General features: G+C 37.3%; 1 protein-coding gene across 9 annotated transcripts in view; it reads right to left on the minus strand.

Annotated features, from left to right (window-relative positions):
- DLG2 (discs large MAGUK scaffold protein 2) overlaps nucleotides 1-23,514 on the minus strand; it is a 2,237,713-nt gene that overhangs the window by 625,175 nt on the left and 1,589,024 nt on the right. For all 9 annotated transcript variants that reach the window (XM_023209277.2, XM_023209278.2, XM_023209276.1 and 6 more), the window contains one exon: nucleotides 1,490-1,659. In XM_023209277.2, the coding sequence (XP_023065045.1) occupies nucleotides 1,490-1,659 (170 nt within the window). The remainder of the gene's footprint in view (nucleotides 1-1,489; nucleotides 1,660-23,514) is intronic.

The following is a 23,514-nucleotide window of genomic DNA, read 5'->3' on the forward strand; positions in this document are numbered from 1 at the left end:
GATCTAGAACTAGATGTACCATATGACCCAGCCATCCCACTACTGGGTATATACCCAAAGGATTATAAATTATGCTACTACAAAGACACATGCACACGTATGTTTATTGCGGCACTATTCACAATAGCAAAGATTTGGAATCAACCCAAATGTCCATCAGTGACAGACTGGATTAAGAAAATGTGGCACATATACACCATGGAATACTATGCAGCCATAAAAAAGGATGAGTTTGCGTCCTTTGTAGGGACATGGATGCAGCTGGAAACCATCATTCTTAGCAAACTATCACAAGAAGAGAAAACCAAACACCGCATGTTCTCACTCATAGGTGGGAACTGAACAATGAGCTCACTTGGACTCGGGAAGGGGAACATCACACACTGGGGCCTATCATGTGGAGGGGGGAGGGATTGCATTGGGGAGTTATACCTGATATAAATGATGAATTGACGGGTGCTGACGAGTTGATGGGTGCAGCACACCAACATGGCACATGTATACATATGTAACAAACCTGCACGTTATGCACATGTACCCTAGAACTTAAAGTATAATAAAAAATAAAAAAATAAAAAATTAGTATGGGCCAGGTACAGTGGCTCCCACCTGTAATCCCAGCACTTTGGGAGGCCAAAGCAGGATGACTTATGGCCAGGAGTTTAAGAGCAGCCTGGGCAACAAAGCAAGGCTCTGTCTCTACCAATAATAATAATAATAATAGTAATAACCCCATGCACTAGTGCATGCCTGTAGTCCCAGCTATATGGGAGGCTGAGATGGGAGGATCACTTGAGGCCAGGAACTTGATGCTTCAGTGAGTCATGATCCTGCCACTGCACTCTAGCCTGGGCAACTGTGTGAGACCCTACCTCAAAACAAAACAAAACAAAAAACAAACAAAAATTAGTGTGGTAATTCATCTGTTTATGCAACTCCACAGAGTAACTATAATAATCTCGAGAGATACGTGTACATTTAAAAAAAAATAACATTTTAACTTATTTTGGCTATTGCAAGCATAAAATGTCATGTAACATTGGGTACAACACACAAGAATATAATCAAACTTTAAACATATCACAACAACATTATTTAAAAAATTGTTATATTAGTGTAGATTATTTTAATTATTTTTATTACTATTTTGCTAAATGATTTACCATTTGTATCTGAAAAATTAGTATTAATATGCTAGCCAAGTTATCATCATCCAGTAAGATTCAGCATTTATAGAAAAATATAGATGACTGTTATTATTTTTGTTTATAAGGACGTTTCTACATAAATCTATCCTTTCCTTCTTATCTGAGTTCATATTTAGAGTACTGGTTTCCTTTACCCTTTTGTAACCACTATTACAGCATTTTAAATCTCTTGGTAAGCACTGAATGTCGAGTTTAAACAGTTCATCATACGAGTATTGTGGCATAAACTTTAGCCCGATGGTTTGCCACTAGTATCTGTGAATCATTTATATTTGTATTACCTTTAGGGCCTTTGAACAGTTTGATTTCCACAACGGTCTCCAAAATAGGTCGTCTTCTACGCACATACAGCCGAACGATAGACCCCGCTTCCTTGAGGGCTTCCACCGCTTTACTGTGGGAAACCTCTGACACATCAACCTCATTCACCCGCAAGATACAATCATTGACCCTGCAAAGAAGGAAAAGAGTCAAGATTCAGAAGTGGCTAGCAGGATTTCTTAAAGAATATTATTATGTTGATCTGACCTTAAGAAGTGGGAAGATAAAGAATCTAAGAAATTTTAAAATATTTACATTTGGAAGGATGTTTCAAATGAAGGAAATCTAGAAAATGTTAAACTCCTCAAGTCTCTTAGCCTTCTTCCCAGCCACTTTTGACTATACTACTGGTCAGGTCCCATCCTAAACTCCAGTCCACTTTGACTGGGACTGCTTCACATATGGCATAGTTAGAAGGGCAAGTATTTTAAGACCTCTGTAAGTTATCATTATTTTAATTGGTTTGACTGAAAGTCACAATTTGAGTGGTTCTCAGAACTTATTACTATGATCTATATAGATGTAACAAATTATATAGACATAACAAATATAACTACAGACTAATTTTCTCAAATTTTTAATTTACTAGTTATAAAAGTAATAAGTAATCATTTTCAAACACCTGAAAAATATAAAAATGTAGAGAGAAGAAAAAATATACTTGACTCAATCATCTAAAATAAACCTATTATGTCGGGTGCGGTGGCTCATGCCTGTAATCCCAGCACTTTGGGAGGCCAAGGTGGCTGGATCACCTAAGGTCAGGGGTTCGAGACTAGCCCAGTCTGATCAATATGGTGAAACCCCGTCTCTACTAAAAATACAAAAATTAGCTGGACATGGTGGTGTGTGCCTGTAGTTCCAGCTACTTGGGAGGCTGAGAAAGGAGAATTGCTTGAATCCCCGGGGTGCAGCTTGCAGTGAGCCGAGATCACGCCATTATACTCCAGCCTGGGAGACAAAGCGAGACTCCATCTCAAAAAAAGAAAATAATAATAATAATAAATTAAATTAAATTAAATTAAATTAAATTAAATAAACCTGTTAGCTTTCTGGCAAGTTATCTTCCAGTGTTTCTTCACCCTCCTCTCCACCTCAATTCATCTTATAATATTATAAATACTGAAGTTCAGATTTACAAAGTTCAAGGAGAACCTCAGACAATCCTGTTCCTAGGTGCTTACTTTGAAAACTAAGAACTGCAACAAATTCTACATCAAACTTCCCTCTTTTTTTTTTCATTTTCACATGGAAAGGAATAATTTGACATTTCCGTAAACCATTCCAGGTAATTTAAAGTTATGTGGCCATCGACTCCAGATATATTTTATTTTCATGATGATAATTAGTGATAACATTAGTAACGGTTAAGAGCACAGGGCTTGAGACTACAAAAATTTCTTTCCCTCACTCTGCATATCCTTTCTAGTGTCCCCAATCTCAGATCACCACATTGCTCAGAGTCAAAAATGAGATGCCTCCCTTGCTTGATGCTTCTTTTCCCCCACCACCACAAAGTCAGTTCTACCTGCAAGTATAGCCTCAGTCCATCTAGTTTCTTCATCTTCATTGCTACCACCCTGGTTGAAGTCAACATCATCTCTCACATGAATCACCTCCACAAACACCTGTCTAGCCTTCTTGGATTCTCTCTTGTTACCTTTCAATCCATTCACTACACAGTGGCCAGAGTACAGTGAACATGGCTGGTTTGCTTACTCAACTGCCATTCCCCGATTCCTTCTTCCAAGCCGTGTCCAGTTTTGTTCAGGGGATCTTTGCTTAGCAAATATTTGTTTAATGAGTGAAAGAATAAGACTAAGTTCAATGATTGGGTCCTCCATTTTCTAAGTTTGTAACCATAGTTGATTTCCTTAGCCTCTCTAAGCCTTATCATATTCTCATCTGTAAATTGGATATAATAGTAATATCTATCAGGAAGGCTTTTGGGGAAGATTAAGTGAGATAAAGCACATATAAGCACTTAGTACATACCCCGTTATGTAATGAACACCTAATAAATGTTTGTTATTAATAGCAGTGCAATATTTGTTGACTTATAATATTCTCAACCATTGGATCCTTCCTATAAATTTGTGGAATAAAACTTATTATCTACATTATAGAAATGAGAAGACTTCCAAGTGATTAAGTCCTCTGTTTAAAGTTGTCAGCAATTTGAGCAGAGACTGGATTTGATTTCAGGTCTTCCTATTTCAAAATTTGAGTTTTTTCCTCTTAGGACCATATACATCTAATGTGATGAATAGTTTCATGTATGTTGTGTATATCAATGCAAAATGATGACTACCATGGTAATATTAGATGAAAAGTGTGGGAAGAATTTTGTATCTGTTTTTGTTCATAACTTTTCTATACCTATTTAGTTATGGGAACCCTTGCCTCAGTAAGAACACAGAGCAGTCTCAAAATCTTGAGAAGGAATACTTCACTTCCTAAGATTCGGCAATGTCATTTCATCATAATAGATGCTATGGCTTTAATAGATTTACACATACATTTCCTCTCTGATTGACAAAAAAGAAAAAAAAGGGAAACTACCAATTAAAATAGTTTTGAGAATGTAGGCATCCTGGGTGCCAGCTGCCCTGCAGCAGCTGGTCCTTTCAGAGTGGGTAATTTTGCCATCTCATGATAATGCAAAACATAATGTTTACCATCACCCTATGCTCAGAATACTAATTATATCTTAAAACACTGCTTTTCATAGAAGGGAGTGGCTGACATTAAAAAAAAAACTCTGGAGTCTATATCTATTCAAGCTCTATTTTTTTTCCTTTTATATACAGTGGGATTCTTAATTGTCAATTACTGGTGTGAGAAAATCATAGCCTAAATCAGATGTTCATTCCTGAATATGTGGATCAAGTAGGCAGCTTTAGGACTAGCAGTCAGGTGGCCTGGATTTGAGTCCCAGTTCTTTATCATCTGTGGGACCATGGTGAGGCCATTTTATCTTTTCGGACTTCAGTATCCCATAAAAAGAGAGAGAGCATGTCCAGAGTCAGTGAGAGCAGTAACTGTACTGTATAGTACTATGCAGGAGAGTACCCATAGCTGATGTGTGGAGATGTGTACATTGTAACATATCATAGATCTGAAAGTTCTTGCTATCGAGTGGATCAAAGATCTGCTCAAGTATTTGTTTAAACGTGAACAGAATCGAAATTTAAACTTTTAAAGGAAATACTATGTGCAATATCAATCAGTCATTTCACTTATTTGTTCTTACTTAAACACTTTATAAAGTATGGATCCCCGTTTTATAGACAGTGGAATTTTACTGACAAGGTCAAAGTGTTGATGAAAACAGGGACATAATTTCAACCTGTTTTTACTTTTTCTAGAGCTTCTACTGATACAAAGATACTCAGATACTCAGAGTTGATTGTTTATTTTTTTTTTAATGGTGGTGTTTGTAGGGGAGGTGGGGTAGTTTACTTTCAAATTCTCAAAATAGAGAGGAAAGTATGTCAGACCAAACTAGGACACTCAACTTCCCTTCCTCCCAGAAACTTGAAATAGATTTTGGCTAGAGGGTCATAGCTATTTAAAATTAATTTGCTCTCTTTACCAGTAAATAAACTTCGTGAGTAAAGCCTCCACCTGTATTCATTTTGAAGCATATAAGTACATAATTAGCTTGAAAGTCAAGGAATACTTTGTCACAGTAACAAATGCAGACTTTGTCATACTTCTGAGGGACATTGGTTTATGAAGCCATGAGTTTACGACCAGCCTGGGCAACAAAAGCGATACCCCATCTCTAAAAATCAAAATGTTGTTTACGTATACAGACTTACTCCCCAATCTCATTCTACCAATCTAATTAAGTTGACAGTTTCACTCTTAGTACTTGATGTTACACACATAAGTCTACAGTATTCATCTGCAGCAATTTCACCTTGTAAACCAGAATTGTCTGCAATATCAACAGATTAATTTTAATATTCTCTCTAGAATTTCCTTTAGAAATTTTGGTGCATTCCTTGCCAAAAATATTTTAGAGACAAAAAGGATAGTCTATCATTAGCCCGTATTCACAGAGTCACATCTACATTTTCACCAAATCAAGTATTTTCTAACATGGTATAGCATTACTGACAAGTAAAATAATACTTACTGAATTATTTGTTCCACTTTGACAATATAATTTAAAGTAACAGGTAATATCTACTCTGTCAAAGTACTTAAATATTTTCTGCCATTGAAGTAAGATTTGTGATTTTACACATTTTTAAGTATGTTAACTCATTTAAAATGATCACCAAGTCACAGTAAGTGTTAAAAATTTAAAAAATTTCCATATATTATGCATAAAACACACTGGAAGGAAAGATAGAGAAGTTTTAATTTGGGTCCTTTGTGGGTATGGAGATTATGAGTGCGTTAAAAAGCACATTTCTCCTTTTATGTTTTTTTTTCAGTTGGACATATATCACAGCAGAGAACCTAACAACATGGGCTTGGGAGGCTTGGTCACAGCCAGATAGATTTGGGATTTCACCACAGCTCTGAAACTTGGGAGCTCTGTGACTACAGACAAGTCACTTGATATCTCAAAGCCTCAGTTTCTTCATCTGAAAATAGGGATAATGAGATTGTTATTGATTGATTGTTATTGTTATTGAGAGAATGCATGTGAAATACATAGCGTAGTGCCTGAAAAACAGTAAGCATAAAAAATGTTAGCTATCCTTATGAAAAAGAGACAAGAAACATTTGCATAAAAGAATATATAAAGAGACTACAGTGAAGAAAAAATACTAAAGGGGGAGAAAGAAAGAGCTATGGTCAGGATGCTGAAAGTGTTTTTAAAATTTTGTATAAGAAAGGGAGGAAGAGAAGAGATGAATGGGATTTTCAGGAAGAAAAATATAAAAATAGAGCTTTTACAGCAAGGTACCGGTACAAAAACAGACACATAGACCACTGGAACAGAATAGGGAGCCTAGAAACAATGCTGCACACCTACAGCCATCTGATTTTCAACAACATTGACAAGAACAAGCAATGGGCAAAGGACTCTTTATTCAATAAATGGTGCTGAAATAACTAGATAGTCATATGCAGAAGATTGCAATTGGATCCCTTCCTTAAACCATCTATAAAAATAATCTCAAGGTGGATTACAGACTTAAATGTAAAACCTAAAAATATAAAAGCCCTGGAAGATAACCTAGGAAATATTATTTTGGACAGAGGACCTGGCAAAGATTTCATGATGAAGGTGCCAAAAGCAATTACAACAAAACCAAAAATTGACTAATGAGACCTAATTAAAGTAAAGAGTTTCTGCACAGCAAAAGAAACTACCAACAGAATAAACAGACTACCTACTGAATGGGAGAAAATATTTGCAAGCTATTCATTCAATAAAGTTCTCACATCCAGAATCTATAAGGAACTTAAATTTACAAGCAAAAAACAAACACCACCATTAAAAAGAGCATAAAGAACATGAACAGACACTTTTCAAAAGAAGACACAGACATGGCCAGCAAGCATAGAAAAAATGCTCAACATTACTAATCATTAGAGAAATGCAAATCAAAACCACAATGGGGTAACATCTCACACCAACCTGAATGACTATTATTAAAAAGGCAAAAAAAAATAACAGATGCTGGCAATGTTGTGAAGAAAAGGGAATGCTTATACAGTGTTGGTGGGAATGTAAATTAGTTCAGTCACTGTGGAAAGGAGTTTGGGGATTTCTCAAGAACTTAAAACAAAATTACTATTCAACCTAGCAATCCCATTATTGGGTATTATATCCAAAGGAATATAAATTATTCTACCATTAAGATATATGCACACATATGTTCAACACAGCACTATTCACAATAGCAAAGACATAGACTCAATCTAAATGCCCATCAACAGCAGACTAGATTTTTAAAAATGTGGTACATATACACAATGGAATACTATGCAGCCATAAAAATAATGAGATCATGTCCTTTACAGCAACACAGATGGATTTGCAGGCCATTATCCTAAGCAAACTAACACAAGAACAGAAAGCCGAATACTTCACGTTCTCACTTATATAAGTAGGAGCTAAACTTGGAGTACATATGGACACAAAGAGGGGAGCAACAGATACTGGATCCTACTTGAGAGTGGAAGTTGGGATGAAGGTGAGCATTGAAAACCTAACTATCAGGTGCTATGCTTATCATAGGTTTCAGAATAAGCTATACACCAAACCTCTATGACATGCAATTCACCTATATAACAACCACGCACATGTATCCCTGAAACTAAAATAAAAGTTTAAAAAAAGAAAAAAATAATAAATGCATATTCACCTAAACATTAGGGCTTTAAATAAGTCTTGTTTGATGAAGTACAATGTAATTTTCTTTTCATATTTCCCTTCCCTTGCCCACAGTAAAACTTATAGTTGTTTTGATATACAAACTTTAGCTTTTATGGAAGCCTTGGTTAAAGATTCTGATCAGCACACTTAACCACAACTAACTGCACTCAGACCTCCTTAAGTTTTTATTCAAAAGTAGGTGTTTGGGGCCGGGTGCCATGGCTTACTCCTATAATCCCAGCACTTTGGGAGACTGAGGCAGGTGGATCACCTGAGGTCAGGAGTTCGCGGCCAGCCTGGCCAACATAATGAAATCCTATCTCTGCTAAAAATACAAAAAATTAGCCAGGCATGGTGGCAGGCGCTTGTAATCCCGGCTACCAAGGAGGCTGAGACAGGAGAATCACTTGAACCTGGGTGGTAGAGGTTGCAGTGAGCCGAGATTGTGCCACTCTACTCCAGCCTGGGCAAAACGAGCAAAAATCCATGTCAAGAAAAAAAGGTAAAAAAAGGTAGATGTTAGGTCACAGGGTCTGAAACAACTTCGCAGTAGCTATTAGTTATTGAAGAATGTCCCCTAATTATCTTGCAATTTACTGTTTCTATCAGTAGTATTCTTTCTTCAAGTAAATGAATTAATTCCAAACCAAAGGGCCACAGCATGAAGAAACCTGATCAATGTTTAATGTGTTGCATGAAGTGTAAAAATGCATGATCAGATTTTTAAAAACCACTGGCTAGGGAATTAGGCTGCATGCACTTAAAGATAACAATCAATCACTTAAAAAATTTTCACCCCCTGTAATCCCAGGGCTCTGAGAGGCCAAGGTGGGAGTATCACGAGGTCAGGTTTTCCAGACCAACCAGGTCAACATGGTGAAACCCCATCTCCACTAAAAATACAAAACATTAGCCAGGCATGGTGGCAGGCACCTGTAATCCCAGCTACTCGGGAGACTGAGGCAGGAAATTGCTTGAACATGGGAGGTGGAGGTTGCTGTGAGCCAAGACCACGCCACCGCACAGCACTCCATACTGTGCAACAGAGCGAGACACCATCTCCACACAAAACAAAACAAAACAAAAATCTCAGAATCTATTTAGAAGGAGTAACTCCACACATTTTATGTCAATTATAATGAGAACAGAAGTAATGAAAAGGGTCTTGTTTTGCTTCTATTCCTGAAGTCATTAAAAGTAGGTTATGAACAAAAAAAGAGAAGCCAAAACCTTATTAAGAAGAGACAAGTAGTTTATGCTCACAGAGAGGAGAAAATAATACACCCCCCACCACACTCACACACGTACACAGACTGACTCAAATGACTTCAAATCATGATGGCCTGCCATAATATATATACTTAATTATGCCTGCCCATTACCTTACTCTTCCTTTTATGAATCATACGGAAGTGTTACTGGGGATCTTTAAAGTCCATCACCAGTTAAGGTTCTTCCTTGTTGAACCTTCTCACCCTAATGATCTATATATTTCATTGACCTCGTTAGGTGCTATTAGTTTATTAAAACTAAAAAGTTTTGTTCTTTTACAAAAATCAGCATAATTTAGCATTTTTCCAAGAAAGGAAGAGGAATGTTTTAGAGGCGTCTTATATGTGCCAATGTAGTAATGTCTACCAGACTTTTTTTCCAACAAACATCCACATGGTTGTAGGAGGAGTGACAAGCATTTACAGCTTAACCTGGTTCACTTGTCAAGTCTGGCCAGTCCCTGCTTTTGGGAATGTGGAAATGAAACTGTGAGATTCAGAGATTCTATGTGAACAGAATAAACAGAAACTTGAGAGCTTAATATTAGAGGCCATTTTCTTCCATGTTGACTGTAAAATTTCAAAAGACTATCTGCAAAAAGATGGGGAATAAAGTAGATCTATAGGAAGAAGTAAGGGCTTCGGACAGAAGGTGGAATTCCTCTAATGCCTGACAGTGTCTCAGTCCATGGCTATTCTTCCCAGTGCTTAATTGTCCAGTTTGAGAAGATACTTCAAATGTCCTTCTAATTCTCTCTTTTGATTACGTAAGCTGGTGGGTCTTTTATTTGCCAACCAATATTTCTGATTAATATAGGCAGACTTTGTGGCCAGCACTTTACATGTGTTGTCTCCCTTAGCTCATTCCTATTTCCCTTTTACAACTTAATTCAAGCTTATCTCATCTTCTAGGATGCCATCTTTGGCCCAGTTAGCTGCTCTAGTGTTCCTCTACTAGGTGTTAGTAAAAAAAAAAAGTAATAGAGTTGCCAGACTTAGCAAATAAAAATACAGGACAATCAGTTGAATTTCAATTTCAGATAAACATTAGTAATTATTATTTAGATAAACAAATACATTTTAGTATAAGTATGTTCCATTGAAATCCAAAGTTAACTAGGAATTCAAATTTATAAAAACACAGTATTTATAAAAGCACTGATTATACTGAGTTTATTTGTTTTATTCAAATAGCACAATGCCTGGCACATAGTGGGAAAAGTCTGTATTATATACTAGGTTATATAGTCTTTAATGTAAATAGAAACACTGAAAAGTAGATATTGTTGCCTTCATTTCACAGTAGAAACTAAAGCAGAAAGAGGTTTGTAATGACAGGGAAATGATGTCTAGGATATCTCAAAGTTCATGCCCTATACCATCTACACTTCTCTGGTTTGTTCAAATGATTTTGTGACTTATTTAAGGATGGATCCCAGTTGCCCACCATCAGTTGGGCACAGGACCATACTGTAAACCAGTAGAGTAAAGCCAAGTAACAAAATCTAGATCAATGTTTCTCACACTTTGGGCAGGGCTTGTTAAACCATAGATTACCACTGAGCTTCCCCCTCAGAAGCACTGATTCGGTAGGTCTAGAGCAGGAGAGAAGATTCACATTTCTGACACGTTCCTAGGTGATCCTGGTAATACTGGACTGAGACCATACTCCAAAAACCACTGCTCTAGGTTTTGAAGGGTCATTCTACTTGGCTCATGTATGATTTATTCCAAAATAAACAGAAATACTCAATCTTATGTAGACTCAACTGAGTATGTGATAAAAGTTCTGAGCTCTGACTCCAAACCCAACCCCACAATTTGCAGCTTTTCATTATTTGGAACAAAGTCTCTAAGGGAACCTGGACCAGGAGACCACAGCTGCCATAACGTGTAAGGCTGTGGACATGCAAATCATTTTCCAGCACTCATTTTCTATCTGAAACTCTTTCACTGACTCCCTTCCTTCAGCTAAGACCAACTGATAGCCACTTCATTCCACATTTTAAAAATAGGGCTTCTGCTCTCATCTCTAATTCTGAATGAGAGTAACTCGGGTTTATGATCCATAGAAGCCATCTCCTACAGTGAATGTACTGTTTTTCCTCTCTCTATTTGCCACTTCATTTCCCTTATATAAAATGCTTGCAGGATTCTCTGCAGCTGTCATCTGGGAAGCATCACAGCTTTCCACAATGGGGACAGAAATTGCTATTTCAGCATCAGTGATTGGTCTTTTGACACTTTCCTGGAAAAGCATAGAGGCCAGTTAACAAATTTCAAGCTAGGCTACTTAATGCGTACAACATGGAAAAGAGACATTGAATAGAAATTCCAAAGTGAGAGGGTCATGGGACTGTTCAGTTCAATACTGTGTCCACTGACAGGACTGCTTGTCAACTTTCCAGAGACCAGGTGCTGGTAGCTACCACCTGGATTACTGCAGTAGCTTCCTAGCTAGTTTTCCTGATGCCAGGCTAATTAACCCCTCTACATTTCATGCAAACACACAAAACCAGGTTCAACTTCCTAAAGCAACCCTTTTATCATTTCATTTCCCCTCTAAATTCATAGAGAGATTTGTAACACATATAAAATTAAAACTGTGTTTAGTCTTTATGTTACCAATGTCTGGCACACAGTTGTCATATAACAAAAAATCAGCTTCATTGTATGACTTCTAAACCAACCCCATTTTTACACCTCTCACTGCCTGCTCCAGTCAGGCCACTATATTTTATTTTATGTTGCTTTCTGTCTCTCAAATGTTCAACCAAAGCTAGCTAGCCTCATTCAAAGGCAAGTTCACACTCCATAGCCTCATGAAATGTTTCCAAATCATTCAAGGCTTTATTGTACATAATGTCCTAATTGCGAATACATGGCAGATTCTCATCAAAAAGCTGTAGATTTATTTGTTACCCCCATAGAACCTAAAATAGTGGGTACTACACATTAAGAAATACATTTAACAATGCTGGATTTGATTTCCGATTTTCCTCTACTGAAATCTGCTCCAATCCCAGAAATACATGTAGATCAACATATGTGGAATTCATAATTGTACATTTTCTCATTCAAATTCAATTTGGCATTGTATCGATGAACATTTCAGTGAAAATTTGAGAACAACAAGGAGCATGGCATGGTGGGAAGAACACTGGGTTATAAGCTAGATATGAATTCTAATCCTGGGTTTCTGCCACTTTCCAGTTCAAGTCAATTTTTTTTTTCTCTGTGTGTTTGAGTACAGTGATCTTAAAATTCTCTTCTAGTTCTGGTGTTCTATAAACCCAAATTCAAGGTCAACCCAGCCTGGCACCTATCTTTACTTGGAAGTTGATAGTACATCTCAAATGGAGCAGAGTCTGAAATTAATCTTATCTCTTCCCCACAGACAACCCTTTACTTCACTTTTAATTCTCTATCAAGACAAATAATTCCATCACCAGAAAGGGAGGAGTTTTCCTTCTCTTTTAGCCACACATCCAATCTATCACATTTTTAACATATTTTTCTTTAAAACTTTTTCATTTTTACTTAATTAATTACTTTGTGTTTGTTTGTTTGTTTATTTATTTTGAGAAAGGTCTCGTTCTGTCACCCTGACTGTAGTGCAGTGGCACGATCACAACTCACTGAAACCTCTCCCTTCCAGGTTCAAGCTGCCTCTTACCTCAGCCTCCCAAGTGGTTGGAACTACAGGTGTACACCATCACACTGACTTTTTTTTTTTTTTGTATTTTTTGTAGAGACGGGGTTTTGCCATGTTGTCCAGGATGGTCACAAACTCCTGAGCTCAAGTGATCCACCCGCCTCAGCCTCCCAAAGTGCTGGGATTACAGGTGCAAGCTACCATTCCTGGCCTAAACCATTTTATTTTCAAAGATGGGGGTCCTGCTCTGTGGCCCAGGTTGAAGTTCAGTGGCAGGATCATAGCTCAGTGCAGCCTTGAACTCCCGGGCTCAAGTATACTCCTGCCTCAGCCTCCTGAGTACATCCTTTTCTTTTACTCTCATTTATTCTACCTAATTCTAGCCCTTATTGTCAATCACCTAGATTCTGGGGAAAAAAGTTGTAACTAGTCTTCTTGCCTCCAGCTTTTTCCCCTCTATTACATCTTCCAACTTATTGCCACAATGGTGTTATCGAAATATAAGCCTGAATGTTTTATCTCATATTTAATGGTCCTCAATTGCTCTCCATTGTCTACATTTAAAAAATCCAAGCAAAGAAGCCCTTTATTAAAATGAAATCTTACTTAGAAGTCACACAATGTATTATTTTTTATATATAACAAATAGAGGCAGAATTTTTGTGATTTCTGCAGCAGAGAGGAAAAGAGAATCAGAGCCCAGCCTACTGCCTCATTCATGACCTTTCAGAGGGCTCTGAGGAATCCAGTCAGGGTACTATATATGACTGAACAGAGGCTAGTGAGTGCAGAAAGAAATCCAGGCAAAACTCTTTCTCTAAGCCAAGTGCCTTGGCACTGAGCTGTCTCTGCTGAAGGGAGTATCTAATGCACATAAAAGCTTCTTATGAGTTTTCCAATTCACATACAGGCTTCTTATGAGCTATTGGTAGCACTGATCACAGGGTTCTGTGGAACATAAATCGAATCCACCTGCCTTTTTGGATAAAGCCCAAGTACCTTCACATAACACCCAAGTCTTTCAACAATCTGATTGCTATTCACTTCCCCAGCCCTGTCTCTTGCTATATCAATAGTTTCTTCAAACATTATGCAAGTTCATTGTTCAGGCCTCTTTCTCTACCTGAATTAGCCACCTCCAGGGTTACTGTATAACCCTGATAAAAGATATAACAGCCTACACTAAGCCAGTGGCAGCAGGATAAAGAGAAGGGGACAGACATGGAGGGCTGATTAGAATCTAATAGATGTGCTGATGGATTAGATGTGGGTAGTGAGGAAAGGAAGAAAATGTTTTGTTTAAATGTCTATCTTCACTTATAAATCATGAGGTTTGATTTATGGTTATGTCTTGAGGGATAAAATCATTTGTCATTCATTTTTGTATTTTTAGTGCATCGCAGCGTAGAACAGAGTCGGCACAGAATATATGTTTGGCAAGTAGAGTGAATGAATTTTAGAGGTGGGGAAGTTAGTCAATGACATCTTTGCTGCCAGTATCCACACCTTTTCCTCATCCTTTCCAGTGACTTTGTCCCATAAGAATGCTGTCTTCTCATCTCATCTCATTCCTCCTGGTATAAAAAGAATGAATTCAAATTTAATCACCCTAAGAAACAGGTTATCATTCATAGGCATTTTAGCATTAAGAAAAATAAAAAAGAACTAAAGTGATAGGGCAAGGCCTAAACAAACACAATTGATCACCAATAAGAAGACCTCAAATATAAGTTGAGAGATATATATAATCCACACACACATACATTCAACCAACATACATTGAAGACCTGCCACAGAGTACCAGGTATTGTATAGGCACTGAGGACACAGTGGCCAATGAGAAAGATACTGACCCTTGATCTAGGGGATGAAGAAGTGGGGATTTAAAAATTCACATCAGGGGCAGAAGCTTGTATCACTTACATACAAAGCCAGTTCTACTTAAGCACATCTCTCAAACGTTAGAGGTTAGGCTTTAAATTAAAGTTTTTGTTTATTATTCTTATGATTATTTTAATTCTCAAAGCTTAATTTCATAAAAACAGGAAAATTAAACCATAAGCCTGAACTCAAGTATACCAAGTGGCAAACTGTAATGTTGTTTCTTATTTTGAACTGTTCTTCATTTACCATGACAATAACAGGTGTGTCGTAAGCCCCCCACCCAACCTCTAGGAAGTGTGGAGCATCTTAAAAGCCAACGAACGTATACGTACACAGGGAAAATACATATAATTTCATCATATGTAATTGCAGCAGTTTCTGAGATATATAAAATATTTAAGATAAAACATTCAGCATCTTTAAACATTCTTGTAAATATGAAATCTCACATTGTTATAGAGAATATCAAATTCCATTGCCTGTTATAGGGAAGTAATTTTCAGCATTTGTAGAGTTCAACAACAAATGAGATACTTGTGTTACTTAAATTCATTTGTTTTCTTATTTATTATATTTCCCTCCACTAGGATATAAGCCCTATGAGAGAAGAAATCTTGCCTCTAATTTTCCATCACCAGTGGCCAGCTCAACTTCTCACAAAAGACACCATCATCCATTCAGTTTTTTGTTATCTTTTATTTCCTTCACCCTCTACATCCAATCCATTAACAAGATCAGTAGCTTCTAGCTCCAATATCTATCCCAGTCCATCAACTTCTCTCCATCTCTATGACTACCACCTTTGCCCAAGGCACTACCAACCACTTCTACCCAAACATCTTGGCTCACGAGTTCCACTCCTGTTTTCCTTAATATATTCTCTAGACGAAAACCAGTTTCTAATTTTAAAATTTAAATCAGATGGTATAAATCATCCCTTACTTAAGACCTCCAAGCTCTTCCTATGTAATTTAAATTAAAACCCAAACCCCTTATCTGCCTTACAAAGTTTGAGCTCCCATTTATTCTTGTGCTCTCATCTTCTACTACTGTCCCCCAGCTCTTTCTCCTAGCATCTTCTACCACTGTGCCCTATATACCTAGCTCACTCCTGCCTTTGGGTACTTGTACTTACTGTTTCCCCAGCTTTAAAGTCTTTTCCCTCATCTTTTTGGCTAGTTCCTATTTGTCATTAAGATCTTACCTTAAATATCACCCCCTCAGAAAGGCCTAACTTGATGATTTAATCTAAAGTCGACACCAGGCATTCATCGCTATATCACTCAGCTTCATTTTCTGCATAGCATTTATTACTGTATGATATTTTGTATAGTCGTTTATTTTCTGCCCAATAGACAGAAAATATATTTGTATGTTCATTTATCTTCTGCCCAACTTTCTTAGAGCAGGAGCCTTGTCTGTCTTGTTGACCATTTTATCATTAGTGCCTAGGACAGTGCTGAGCTCCTCACAGGCACTAAGCAAAGAGTTGAATAAAAAATGAATTATTCGGCCAGGCGCGGTGGCTCAAGCCTGTAATCCCAGCACTTTGGGAGGACGAGACGGGCGGATCACAAGGTCAGGAGATCGAGACCATCCTGGCTAACACGGTGAAACTCCGTCTCTACTAAAAAAAAATACAAAAAAACTAGCCGGGCGATGTGGTGGGCGCCGGTAGTCCCAGTTACTCGGGAGGCTGAGGCAGGAGAATGGCGTAAACCCGGGAGGCGGAGCTTGCAGTGAGCCAAGATCGCGCCACTGTACTCCAGCCTGGGCGACAGGGCGAGACTCTGTCTCAAAAAAAAAAAAAAAAAAAAAGAATTATTCAATGAAGGAATGAATAAACGAATAATAGTTCTCCCTAGTTCAGATTGGATGGGTCAATAATAAAATATATACAATTTTGCTGCCCAAATTTGAATTCTGATAGCTCTAGCTTCAAGAACTTCTTAAATTTATACCTATAATTATTGGAATTATTTAGTACTGCCAAAGGTTGTGAGAAATTCTCTATGCAACAGATAATGCTAGATTGCCCGGAGGTGCTAATTTTCTAGGGTAGATGATTAGTGATGCTGTTTTCTGACCTTTCCTGAGCTACAGTAATCAGCTATTACTATTTATGTAATTTCATAGTACTTATACTCCTCATCTCTTCCTAGGCTAAATCATATTTCATGAAATAAATTCAAATTAATTTGTGATGAAAAACTCATGACATATTTTGAGATTATTGGTGACATTTTATGATTTCATAAAATGAGAGCTGGAGCTCCCTGACTTAATGGTTGAACTCGTATTTGCAAATGGTATGCTCAGTCTGTTACACTTGTTCTCATTTGTGGAGGTAAAACTCAGAGCCTGGGGATGGTGGCATAAAGGATTAAGGGCAACAAGAAGGGCCCATTTGCTCACAAATATATTCTTGCTTTCCAGAAACCTAGTTTCATTTGAATTAATCATTTTTTCCTTTTGAAACACAAAGAAACCCACTGGTGTCAGTCATTCATATTTGATTTATAACTTTATGTAGGCTGTATGACTTCAGTTTGAAGCATGGTAGACTAGGGGAGTCTATGAGGGGCAATTACATGATGGAACATATGAAAAGAGGCCATAGGCACGAGGGAAGCAGAAGAGAGAAGCTTCTCCAGAAGAGAAAGGAGATCAGACAGAAAGCCAAACATGAAATCGCACATCTTCCTAGGACACCTGTGATAACAGCTGCAGAAGGCTCTGGTAATAACTTCTGTCTATCTAGCAGTTCATTATTTACAAAACACTTCAACAATATCTTCTGTTTCATTGTTAAAATCAAGACATATGCCATGCAGATTATCGATACATTTTCAAGTGAAAAAAACCTGAGGATTTGACAAGTTAAGTAACTTGCTCAAATTCACAGCAGATAACAGAAATAAAAATTATGTGCCTTACAAAGTCTAATCGCTTCTGGTCTTCTTCACTTCCCATTTATAACTCTTATTTATGCTATTGTTACTGGTCCTTCTGTTGCAGTTGTCTGGCAAAACCCCAACCCTGACTGAACCCAACCCTCCACCTTCTTCACGGCCTCTTCCAGAAGTTAGTGGAGAAAATCCTCAAATGAGGGAAGTCACTATAAATTCGTGATCTCCAAATGCAACACCACCCTTCACCCTGCTCAGCTTGCTGTCCCTCTTTCTAAAAAGATAAACTCCAGTGTTCTCCTTTCCTGCATAGCTTCCAGAAAATATGTTTGCTAATAATTCCGAGAAAAAAACAAAGCCATGTGATGTGAAGTCTCTTGAATTATTATGCCAGATTTCTATACTTTACTACATGCAAATCCATGGTCTCCTTTCTATTCCTATTACAGTGGAGCAAGTGTTCCCTCTCATACCAGAAGTCCATCAATTCATATCTTTTTAAAGATCTCACTGGGTCATTTAATCTCTCTGTAGTCTGCATCTTCAAACCCAGTCTCTACTTAAGTAATCTCTGAATATTCAAACATGTTCTAGTATCTCGTAGTTTTTAAAATGTTGTCTTGACCTGGCATCTCCCCTTGGCTACTGTCCTATCTCCTTCCTCTTTACCAATCAAGCTTATCAGAAGATCTGTTTATACACAGTCTCTATTCTCTACTTCTTCCTTCCCAAACTCTCTTTATCTCATTCTAGTCTCAGTTTCCTCTCAAAGCCCCTACCAAGAAAAACAGAAAGTGGTCCTACTAAGTTCACCAGTAACCTCGATTTTGCCAAATCTAATGTGCTCTCTTTAGTCCTCATTTTGGTCCGTCTCACAATGATGGGAAGCCCAGCGGCTCACTCCTTCTTGAAATACTCTTCTGCATTCTGTGCCTCTCCTGCTTTCCTTCTGACCATGCTGGCCATTCCTTTTGTACATCTCTATTTTAATTCTTCCTCAACCTATTACTGTTCATACTTAAAAGGAAAACAACTATGCTCTATTTTGCCTGTTTTAGGCTGACAATTGTTATAAATTTAAATAATAGCAAAGGATATAATTTCTGACCTACTATGAATTGTAAAATTTTATTTTTTTCACAATTACATCACTATTTCAAACGTATCCTGTGGAATATAAATACATACTGATTTGAAGTCCATGCTCACAATTTAAAATATTAATAAACTATCTTCTTGAGCAGTAAAAAAATTGCACTTTTCTTTCTCCTTGAACTTATGTTTCCATTCTACTTCTACCACTGGAAGTCTACTTCAATATATCACTATGTTAGAACATTTTCTATCGATCACCCGAGCGTTAGTGTTACGCAATTTATCAAAATCACTAAATTATGAAATTCAATGTGTAAACCTAAAACAATAAAAATGCACTTGTATTGAGGATTCTTTTCTTAATGCATCAAGAAGTGTTTTTCAAAATCAGTCCATGTTTCCGTAAATGAATATGAATTCAAGATAGACTAAGACAAGATTCAGAATTCCTTTTTTCATTTCTATATATGTAAGTGCTCAGAAATTTTGTTCACATAAATAGGTAGACGGGATTGGGAAGAAAACTGAATTCCTTCCAAGTTATGTGCTCTGAATTCTGTGATCTATCATTAAAATTACTTTAATAACCTATCTGTTGACTGTTGCTTTTCAATTTTATTAAAAGCAAAGAATTGGAAACCACATGATTTAACAAAATGATTAATTACCCAATCATTAGAGTCACTGACTTTCTCATGCCAGGCAACAATGTCTAAGATTGTTTCTTTATACCTGGGACAATGAATCATAGCAGAATTTAGGGTAGTTAAGACATACACTTTTATTTGTTTTTTTTAAATGTGAAAATAGCAATTAAATGAAGAAGTGAAAAGGAAGAACCATCATAAAGCTGCAGGTTTCTTCTTGGGCAGGTCAAATTGAAGATGTGGATATTAAGTGACATAAATCCACCTATATACTCCTGGAGGAATGCATTATCCAATTTAGAAACCTCTGCTGTAACCTATATTAAAAGTTTGAAATATCTCAGGACTAAGTCTTAGCTTCTCTTTTCTTTTTATTCCATATTTTTTCAAGGCCATCTCTTAATTCACTTGGTTTTAAAGATTCCCAATGACATTCCCAGCCAGATCTCTCAGAGTTCCATATCCATGTTCAACTGCCTTTTTGATATCTCCATTTGCTTTCGTTGTAGGCATCTTAAACTTAACATTGTCCAATATGGAACTATTCAACGTATTTTCCAACTTTACCTCTCCACCATTCCTTTCCAATTGTCATGGTCAAAGTCATTCTTTAATAATTCTATTAGATGGTGAACTCTTTGAAAACAAGGGTATTATATACTCAGCACCTGATATGGGGCCCAGGACGGAGAGGACACAGATGATTTATTTGAAGGAATACCACTTCCCTTTACATCTCGTTCCAATTAATCATTAAGATTTATAAAGTTTACCTCCTAAGTATATTTCAAAATATGTCTATTTCTCTCAGTCTTTTTGCCAACATCTTAGTTCAAGTTACAATCCTTCATTACCTGAATTACTATAATAGCTTCTATTTTTTGTTTGGTTTTTTGTTTTTGCTTTTGAGAAAAAGCAAGATGGAGTCTTGCTCTGTCACCCAGGCTAGAGTGCAGTGGTACAATCTTGGCTCACTGCAACCTCTGCCTCCTGAGTTCCAGTAATTCTCATGCCTCAGCCTCCCAAGTAGCTTGGATTACAGGCGCCTGCCGCCATGCCCAGCTAATTTTTGTATTTTTAGTAGACGGGGTTTCTCCATGTTGGCCAGACTGGTCTTGAACTCCTTTCCTCAGGTGATCCACCCGCCTCGGCCTCCCAAAGTGTTGGGATTACAGGCATGAGTCACAATGTGTGGCCACACAATAGCTTCTTAGACTGCTATAACTGCAGGAACTCTTATCAGCTAAGCCAGATTCCATGGCAGAGTGATTTTTTATAGAGAACAATTTAGTTTTGTCATTTTCCACATTGAAGCATTCAAGGTTTCGTGTTGCTTTCAAAAGGATAAAGAATAAATTACTTACTATGGCACCCAAGGCTCTCGCTCCCTGATTTCTCATGGCCACCTCTCCACCTTCACCTTGTGCCACTCTGCACTCTCTCACCACCTCTAGTCACGATGACCTTCCCTATTCCTCCTCAAGCCTTTGGGCGTGCATTCTCTGCCTGAAGACTCCTCTAGCTCCATTCACTTGTGTAACAGTTACCCTTTATGTCTCAGCTTAAATATTACCTCTCTGTAAGGCTTCCCCTGAGTATCTTAGGCTAGATGAGGTCATGCTATTACAACATTTCACAGCACTATGTCCTTTGCACACATAGAACTCATTTCAACTCTCAACTTAGGTTGATTACTGTGTTGGGCTGAGAGGTCCATGATGGCAAAGATCCTGATTTTCTTGTTCCCTTCTCTATTCCTGGCTCCAAGTGTCTGATGCACAGCAGAATACTCAAGAAATATTTATAGGGCCAATAAATAACAACAGTTTGGGAATAAAATAAAAGATTCTCTGTCAGTTTAATAAACACTTGCTTTATCCCTTATGCTTATTATATCACTTAATTTCCCAATGACAGTGAATCAGCTTACTCAAGATCTATCTCACCACAACAAAAACCCCAAAACTACCTTCTCTCACTCCCCACATACAAAACAGTGACATAGCTCATATTCTTTTCTAAGTCAGGTTTGCAAGTTTGATGCTGCACTCTGAATGTTAGACAAGTGAGAATGTAGAGCTGATGAGTTTATGGCACATAAAGCATACTCTCACATAAGGCACAATCAATCAATCATTACGGGATGCTTTTCAATGAAGCTCTAAAATATATGTTACATCGTTATTATGATGATGCATATTATTATATATACCTGGACTAATGATTATCAAATAAATTGTGCTTTAATAATTTTATTCAGCATGGACATAAAGAGGGGAAACAATAATTCATTTTTCAATTCATTGTTTTCTGAAAGAAAGCATTGCTTTGGGCTGGGCACGGTGGTTCACGCCTATAATCCCAGCCCTTTTGGAGGCTGAGGTGGGTGGATCACCTGAGGTCTGGAGTTCCAGACCAACCTGGCCAATAAGGTGAAACCCTATCTCTACTAAAAATACAAAAATTAGCTGGGCATGGTGGCGTACACCTGTAATCCCAGCTACCTGGGAGGCTGAGGCAGGAGACTGTCTTGAACCCAGGAGGTGGAAGTTGCAGTGAGCCAAGATCGCGCCATTGCACTCCAACCTGCATGACAAGAGCGAAACTCTGTCTCAGGAAAAACAAACAAACAAACAAACAAAAAACAGCATTGCTGCTTCTTTTTTTTTAAATGGTCTACATTCCTCTGTCAATTTACTACTAAATCAGACTATAATACTTAAAAGAGTTAATGAAGGATAGGAGAAGAAGGAAAATTATACCAACACTTTAGATATTAGCAGTATATTGTGGATTATAAATTGTGGCTCTGATGTCTGTGTTCCAAATAACAGGCATATTTGCATAATCAAAAATGATTTGGGCCAAATTCAGATAACATGATTCATCACAGACCAATTCTAGGTCACTGTAAAAAAGGATGACTTATACATTGTTTCAGCTCAACATGTTAGAATAATACTGATAGTGAGTGTTATAACCTCTCCAGAAGCTGGTTTTAATCAATAAAAACTATTATTATTAATTCAATCAGATGTCATGTTAAAAAATACCTCAGGTTTATAATTTAAAAAGCAAAAAAAAAAAAAAAAAAAAAAAAGTAACAAGGAATATTGGAGCCAGTTAATTTTAAACTCAGAAATATGTAAGTAACAACAAATCTGAGAATGGTTGTCCTAATATTCTCTAATCTGTCTGATTTTTAAATCCTTTCTACAAAGATGTTCATTACAATGCAACAAACAACTTAAATGCCCAAAACATGACAAAAGTTAATGTTACATCAATATGACATGAAATTATGCAACTATTTAAATTAATTTGTACAAAGCAATTTTTTTTTATTATACTTTAAGTTCTATGGTACACGTGCACAACGTGCAGTTTTGATACATAGGTATACATGTGCCATGTTGATTTGCTGCACCCATTAACTCATCATTTACATTAGGTATTTCTCCTAATGCTATCCCTCCCCCATCCCTCCAGCCCATGACAGGCCCTGGTGTGTGATGTTACCCACCCTGTGTCCAAGTGTTCTCTTTGTTCAATTCCCTCCTATGAGTGAGAACATGTGGTGTTTGGTTTTCTGTCCCTGCGATTGTTTGCTCAGAATGATGGTTTCCAGCTTCATCTATGTCCCTACAAAGGACATGAACTCATTCTTTTATATTGCTGCATAGTATTCCATGGTGTATATGTGCTACATTTTCTTAATCCAGTCTATCATTGATGGACATTTGGGTTGGTTCCAAGTCTTTGCTATTGTGAATAGTGCTGCAATAAACATATGTGTGCATGTGTCTTTATAATAGCATGATTTATAATCCTTTGGGCAAATATCCAGTAATGGAATCTCTGGGTCAAATGGTATTTCTAGTTATAGTTCCTTAAGGAATCACCACACTGTCTTCCACAATGGTTGAACTAGTTTACACTCCCACCAACAGTGTAAAAGCGTTCCTATTTCTCCACATCCTCTCCAGCACCTGTTGTTTCCTGACTTTTTAATGATCACCCTTTTAAATGGTGTGAGATGGTATCTTTTTGTGTTTTCTTTTGTTTTTGTTTTTGTTTTTGTTTTTTTATTTTGAGACAGAGTCTCACTCTGTCGCCCAGACTGGAGTGCAGTGGTGCCATCTCAGCTCACTGCAAGCTCTGCCTCCTGAGTTCATGCC

Source organism: Piliocolobus tephrosceles, chromosome 13 (assembly GCF_002776525.5).
Source record: "Piliocolobus tephrosceles isolate RC106 chromosome 13, ASM277652v3, whole genome shotgun sequence".
Taxonomy (NCBI): domain Eukaryota; kingdom Metazoa; phylum Chordata; class Mammalia; order Primates; family Cercopithecidae; genus Piliocolobus; species Piliocolobus tephrosceles.